Consider the following 7,580-nt stretch of genomic DNA (forward strand, 5'->3'; position numbering starts at 1 on the left):
ACAGCTCTCAGCCTACACCACAGTGAATTACCACTCCTTTTACCACCTTAGTTGTGCCACTGATGTGGGAGGGTGATGTCCAGAGTGGAAGTCAATAACAAAGCTTTGTAGCTTGTCCAGAAACACACAATGACATTTTTCTTCTGCTAGATTGTTCTCAAACCATAAGCTCATCATGAAAAATTAACTACAACTACATAAGAAATTAAAAAAGAGGTCTCAGCAAATCATGACATTTTGTTGTGCTTAGAAGAGACACCACAATTACTGTGCAGCAGGAAAGTGCTGAGATGGTTATAATGGCATCTGCTGTCTCTTGATTGACAGAGCATAAACATTTCAGAAACACAAGCAGCAGCACTGCAGCTGCAGAGCACCAGATAGCAATGTGTACCAACTGCAGCCAAGCTACAGCTATCAGCCACAAACTGCACATCTAGCACAGGGTTATTCTGATTTTCTTTGAGAAATGTTGGATGAAGAGATATTAGCAGCTTCACAAACACTGTCAGCAAATCAAAAAATTTTAGAGAAACCCTCCACAGCTTAGTGGTTTTCTGTCACTTGCTCTAGATGTTAGGAATATGTGGAAATGAATAAATGTATTAATACACATCAAACTGTCAGGAGCCCTTGGCACACCACGAGTCTGTGTACTGCCTTTGCCACTTAAATCTACCTGATACTCTCAGCATTCCCTGACAGCAGCCCATAGCATGGGAATGAGCACAGAGTCTGCTTTTAAATGGTAATGTTCCACATTATGGTGCCTGACATTAATTTCCACCTAACCTGGAAGTGACATTTCATTTACAGGGCTGACACAGATGTGCCATTTTCTTTAGCTCACATTTATGCTCATGGATTTAAGCCATATTGTGGCTTTTCTTACAAAAAACCACAGCCCATAATCGTGTCAATGACTGCTCACACACATAGCAGGAGTGGTCAGTAACTCCATCCCTGCTAAGCTCTGCCTGCTGCCATCCAGGCACATCAAACATGCTTTTCTGGCCTCAGAAAGACCCTCGTTCTGGGACAGAGACAGAACTGCTGGACAACAGACTTGGTGGAAAGGGAAGCCAAGGGGGTAGCCAGAGAGGATGTGAAGCAGAAAGGGAAGAAAGAAAAGCACTGGTGGGGGAAAAAAAAAGAGTGAATATAAGAGTGGACTCTTTCTGTCAACTTCTTTCTCTTTTCCTTTCTTCTAAGGTCATCTCAGGCTTTTCTGTCATCCCTTTTTATAAGGAATTATTGCCCTCTTCTAACACACACACTGAAAACATGGTGGCAGTGACAGAGCCTGCTCCCAGCAGGGCATGAGCTGTGGGCAGTTGGGTGATACCCCCTGCCAGCTGGAAGCTACTCAAACAGGGAACGGCTGCACAGTGCAATGCTGTATTCCCATGCTACATTAGGGCAAACCTCAGCAAAGATGGATGCTACTGTAGAAATACTGCACACCAAAAGAGAAACATTTGCCATCATGGCAAAGGAAATAATATCATACCAGTAAACTGGTTTGTATAAAGACAGACAAACCTCTCCCATACAAAATGGGATGCATATCTGGGTGGTAATCTTTTCCATGGTCCAGTGTCTGAAACAAAGAATCTGTGTAGACAGAATTTAGGAAGAATTTTTAAAGAGAAAAATGTGCAGTTCAGGAATACAAAAACTAGACAATCTACCTTCTGTTGACACTGATACTACATATCAATACTATGTATCTGTAGACCAAGGAAGAAGACAAATTAAATAAAAAACCATCCCCTCTTACACTTATTTCTTCCTAGTAAACTCTTCTACTAAAAAACTTTTACTAGCAGGAAGAACATGCAGTATCTCAGTATTTGCTCTCGTCTGCTTACTTCTGACACTCAAGTCTTCTGACACTCTAAGACCTTGTCAAAGTATTTCTATCTTTAAGGGTCTTTCTTATTATCCAAACTAAACTGGTAGTAACCAATGCCTGTTATAGGACTGCAGTTCTGCCTCGAGGGGAGTATCTTTTGGCATGAAACATGGCTCACATCCTGCTCCCAGTTAGGTCTATGTGAAACCAAAGTGCTGGATATATTCCAGCAAGGGAAACAGAAAACAACAAAGCCTTTTTTTTTTTTTCTTTTTTTTTTTTTTTTTTAAGATACAGCTGCATTATATGCACAAATGATATTTGGATGCCATGTACTTTACCTTCTGATATGTTTGAAAAGACATTCCTCACTTTGCTGCAAGCTGTATGCATGCATTAAAAAAGTCAGAGGAACTTGAATAGTGTCACAACCTTAAAACTGATTCATGTGTTTGATCAAAAGCTTATCAGTTTTATGACAAATTACCAGTCAGTAAAATTTAAAACAAAAAGTTGTATACTCTGTGATCCTTGGATAATGCTTGATATATGAGATTTTTCAGTAATAGGTTTTTTCAACTGTTCAATACAAATTCCTTGTCATTTTTGTTGTATTACAACATTTTTTATTGGTTTTGAACTTCAGTGGAAATGTAATATATCTTTATATGGAGACTACCAATAGAATTTCTTTGGACAAAGATTAATTTTTAGGCTGCTAACCTGCTGGTCCTTATTAGGTTCATATGCACATACATATTTAAAATTTTACATCATTGCATCTTTGTGAAGTTAATTGTTAATGAGAACAGAACACATTTAGGTTGACTTTCCCTTTTGGTATTCCTGCACTGACTATGGGAAGAATTTAACCTTGATTATCTGTGAAGTATCACATACACTTATGACATTCAGCAAGTAATAAGTAAAATTTTGAAGTTTCTCCAAAGCTCAAAATATTCTCATTAAGACCCACATCACTATATTGATGCACAGCAGATGTGAGGGACACCTTTTTCTGAGGTATAGGTTGATCTATCCTATTCTTTTTGTTCCTCCATCTCAGAGAGAGGTTAGAGTTCTGTGCTTCAGTAAACATAAGTGCACCCCATCTACTTTATATATTTTGTAAACCTAGCAGACACCTGAAAAATCAACCCTTTCCAGAGCCTAAAATAAACTGCCATCTTCTGGTTTTACTTAAGTCTTGAAGTCAGCTCCTAGTGAATTTGATCTGCCTGAGTGGAAAGTCAATGAGGGCTTCAGCATTTAGGTCAATAATTAAAAAAAAAAACAAACAAACAAAAAACAGCACACCAAACAAACCAACCACCACCTCTCTTTATGGACAACAGCAACATTTCACAGTATCTTCAATTCTCTGTTGCCCAGCATCTAATTTAGTCACTAGACAAACAGGGAAAATGAGTGTTTAGAAGCACTATGGACTTTTATAAGGTCCTCAGGTTTCTCCAGCACTACTTTTTTATGCTAAGCTCAAGGGCTGGCTTTCCTTTTAGGTAGCTGTAGAAGATCCATTCTGAACTACAGCAGGATTAGCTGATTGCATAAGAGATCCCTGGAGAGAAGAGGAATGCACAGAGCTGCAGCGCTCTGCCAGGCAATGAACACTGCTCCAGCCCATAGCACAAGCCAGGAAAGCTGCCACCACCAACAGATGAGATTTAGAAAAACAAGCTGAAATAGTTTCATATATGGGTGCCCACAAGGAGTGCACATCCTACATCTCTGGTGGGTGATGTGTGGTAGAGGATACCATGTCTGCATATCTCTGTTGCTTGTCATTACAGCTCTGGACTGAGACAGTGCAGCCAAAATGCTGCAGCCAAGACCCTTCCTCCTACCACGGAGGCAGTAACCTCCACCAAAAGAGCCATGCTGACTGCAGGGAGCAATACCTTCCAATGACCACCACAGCCATTTCCTTCAGAGCCCACAAGACAAAGCCTCTGGGGAAGCCACCGAGGTGGTCTTAGTCACTGCAGGATCCTCTCCGGGCACCAGAATTGCTCAGGTTCACAATGGTAGAAGAGGTGGCTAAAGAGTACAATACGCTCCTGTCCTGCCTATACCAGACTCTTATCCTGGGACTTGTGATTTAGACCCTTTAGTACCTGATAGAGCTTGGCCATGCTGGACACTGGGAAAAGTATAGGCACAATGGGATTAATTTATTTTAACAAACTAAAAATGCATTGTGCTTTTGGAATGAAATTCATAAATATTATGCTTCCATGGAGTAAAAACAATATGTACCAATATATTTTCTGTCCCAACAAACCAAAAGGGTTGCCAACTCCAAAATTACATAAATGTGTTAGTGAGCACATTTTTACATGTACATAATTCCTTCTTTTACCTGATGTATTTGCAGATAAAAACTGCACCGACTGTGCGATAGTTCTTACATATTTGTAATATATGTCTACCTGAAGAGTAGCAAATTATAAAAGCACATTCTGTATAAACTATCAGATTGCTGCAGGGGAAAAAAAGCAACCAATGAAAGAAAAAGAAAAGCCCACAAAACTGAACACGGATTTCACATTTGAAGTTGTTGACTTTTTCTCCCAAAAAATGCATAACATCAGTTGTGTAAAAACTAAATCACCGTATGAGGCATATTTTAAAGCCTCATATAAACAATGAAGCTTTTATGGCATCCTCAGAGCAAAGAATGTCCAAATATGGCTGAGAGTTAAGTACCCTGAGAATTAACTGCTCTTAATAAATTCACTGAAGTGTGTAAGTCCACATTTACCAAGAATCAGAAGAGAAATAAAGGGAGGAGAATGTGATTCAGCTCATTTTCCTGTACCATTCTCAAAAGATGTTGCGTTATAAACATCCTCTATATCTTGGATGCTGGAGGCATCTGTTGAATCTTGGTCACTGACTACAATTCCTACTGAAGAAAGGCTAGAAATGAAGGAGTGCATCTTTTTTGCATAAATATCCCTAATGTTAAAATAAGGTAGTTCGTTACACTTCTCTTTGCGATCATTGTTGCATTGGTCTGGATCAATGTCTTTCTGTTTTTGATAGTACTTAGAAAACTTATTGAAAATAATGGTGATTGGAAGTGATACCACCAGTATCCCACAGATAATGCATAGGGTGCCGAGCAGCTTTCCAGCAAGAGTGACCGGGTAAGTGTCCCCATAACCAACAGTGGTCATGCTGATGGTTGCCCACCACCAGCAAATGGGGATGCTGTGCAGTTCTGATGAGTCATCATCTTTCTCCACTGAGTAGACAAGCACTGAAAAAATAGAAATCCCAACAGACAAAAACAAAAGCAGAAGTCCAACTTCCTGATAGCTGTGTCTCAAGGTGGCACCTAAAGACCGCAGTCCTACAGAGTGCCTGGCCAGTTTCAGGATGCGAAATATCCTCATTAGCCGCAGGATCTGAACCACTTTACCCATGTTTTCAATATCTTCACTTTCTTCTTCCTTTGTGTCCACAGCTAAAGTGGCATAAAACGGGATAATAGAAACAAAATCAATGATATTCAATGGTTTCTTCCAGAACTTCTTCTGACTTGGAGCGGTGATCAGCCTGATCACGAGCTCAGCAGTGAACCAGATGATGCATGTGATCTCCACAGCTTCCAGCACAGGGTCTTCAATCTCCCTATCGTTGGCGTCCAGCCTTTGAAACTCTGGCATGCTGTGAATACACATGGCCACAATGGATGCCAGGACAACGCTCAGGGACGACACAGCAATTAGCTTGGCAGACAAGCAGTATGCAGGATTTTCCATTCTGACCCAGATCTTCTTCCTTATTTCACCAAAACACAGATTGTCAAACTTTTCCAGCTCTTTATCAAATATGGATGACTCTTCGTTAGAGGAGTCTATGCTTCCGTCATTGCTCTTCTGGTCCCAGTCTTTCTCAGGACCTTCTTCTTTCCTTTCTTGGTACCGATTGCTGCAGCAGGAACCCCCAGTACTCTATTTCCTGGCAGAAGGAAAAGACACAAAGTTCTTCCATGACATGAAGTTTGCCTGTATAGTAAAAATTCAGAACATATCGGAACAAGGAAGGATTCCTGTCAAAGTAATATTCCTTGTCTGCAACACTATAATCATCACACAGTTCTAGAATAGCCTCTTCTGAATGGCATTTGAGAAGTTTCCCAAGCCTGGTATGGGGAAATCGGAGCAAGGTGCTTTGGTCCACCGATTGCTTAAAGCCACCCACATTCAAATTGATAAGTTCTGCATCTTTGCCAGGTCTGCGGAAAAATTCGCCATAAACCATTTTGAACAGATGAGTTCTACAGCTGGTGCCCAACGAGATTACATTGAACCTGAAAAGAATATGAGATATTGTTAGAACATTTAATTCACTTTTGCTCTTGTAATACATTCTTTTTTGTACCTCCATTTACCGTGAAATCCTATAACAAAAAATGAAACAAAATTACAAATACCATTGCTCAGCATTTCACAGGAGTAGGTTTAAATCAGTGTGATAGTTTAATACAGCTTTAGAAAATTTGAAGAAATAGGCTCTGGTTTAACTCTCCTTAATTTTCTCTAATGTGGAGGAAGAATGCTTAATTCATCAGTAAATCAATATCTGTTCTACTACCACTTTGAAATTAATAGTCATTCTTCAATGATGTAAAAAAATCTTTAGTTTAAAGACAGAAAACTTGTCAATCCATCAAAACATTTAGGACAAAGCTTAAGAGCTGGTGTCTCTCAATTATGGTTTCAGTAGAGTTGCATCGATTTATATGATGTTGCAATTTATAATCCACTACTTTCAACATTATCTGCTTTAATGTGGATAGCAATTACTTCTGTTGTCATATCAATTAATTTCTTTCTAAAGTAATCCACAGAAGAGCAGTCTGTATTCTTGAGAATGTATCAAATGTCCGTTTGAAGCTTTCTAATTCCTGACTTCAGAGTTTTGTCTAGTACATATCTGAGTATCTGCACGCCCTTGAGGTATTTTTCTACCTGCCTTCCTACTCACCTGGAGGGTCACAACCCTCTTATGATCTTGGTCAGTTCCAGAAGCGATTCCTATTCTGCCACAGCATGGCCACAACCACTATGGTAATGCTGAGAAGTTGGTGTTGAAATGCCATTTCTGGAAACAGGAGCTTCCAGAGATGGAACTTCCACAGAAATTTTGCCTCAGTAAGTAACTGTGGATACCTGCAGATAGACAGAACAACATTTCAGTGTTTCCATATTTGACTACAAGTTAAAAAATTCAGCTGAAACTCAATTCAAAAAGGCAGATAGTTATGAGTAAATAAGTTAACTTTTTCAGAAGAAATTAACTCTTGCTTTTCTTCTGATGAACAGCTGTCTCCAAGCCAAAATTGGCAGTTTTTACACTCATCATGAGATTATACATAACTTCTGATCATGACAAGAGCAATTTTTTTTTTGATGTGTTATACTTAAACATTAATTGATGAATACTGAGCTAATTTATTTCGGTTTAATAGTGAAGTCCATGAATTTTAAATGTCATAAGAGAAGATTGTAATTCTCCAGTCCTAACAGATGGACTCATATCATGCAAAGAAATTGCTTTGATGCTTTTAATGGCTTGGGGGAATCAAGGAATAGACAGTAATTTCTACACCTCTTCATCTTTCAATGCCTCCTGCCATAACACCAATGCTGATTCAAAGTTGAAACATGTTAGAGTTTGAATGTGTTTTGCTGCT

The 7,580-nt window shown here is 39.3% G+C and overlaps 1 protein-coding gene across 1 annotated transcript; it reads right to left on the minus strand.

Moving 5' to 3' along the window:
* Nucleotides 1-4,680: 4,680 nt before the first annotated feature.
* Nucleotides 4,681-6,145, minus strand: KCNS3 (potassium voltage-gated channel, delayed-rectifier, subfamily S, member 3). Its single transcript, XM_008945919.1, is given in 2 exon segments — nucleotides 4,681-5,824; nucleotides 5,826-6,145. Coding segments are annotated over 2 exon segments (1,464 nt in total).
* Nucleotides 6,146-7,580: the final 1,435 nt, after the last annotated feature.

This window comes from Merops nubicus, unplaced genomic scaffold (assembly GCF_000691845.1).
Source record: "Merops nubicus isolate BGI_N331 unplaced genomic scaffold, ASM69184v1 scaffold8328, whole genome shotgun sequence".
NCBI classification, from domain to species: Eukaryota; Metazoa; Chordata; class Aves; order Coraciiformes; family Meropidae; genus Merops; species Merops nubicus.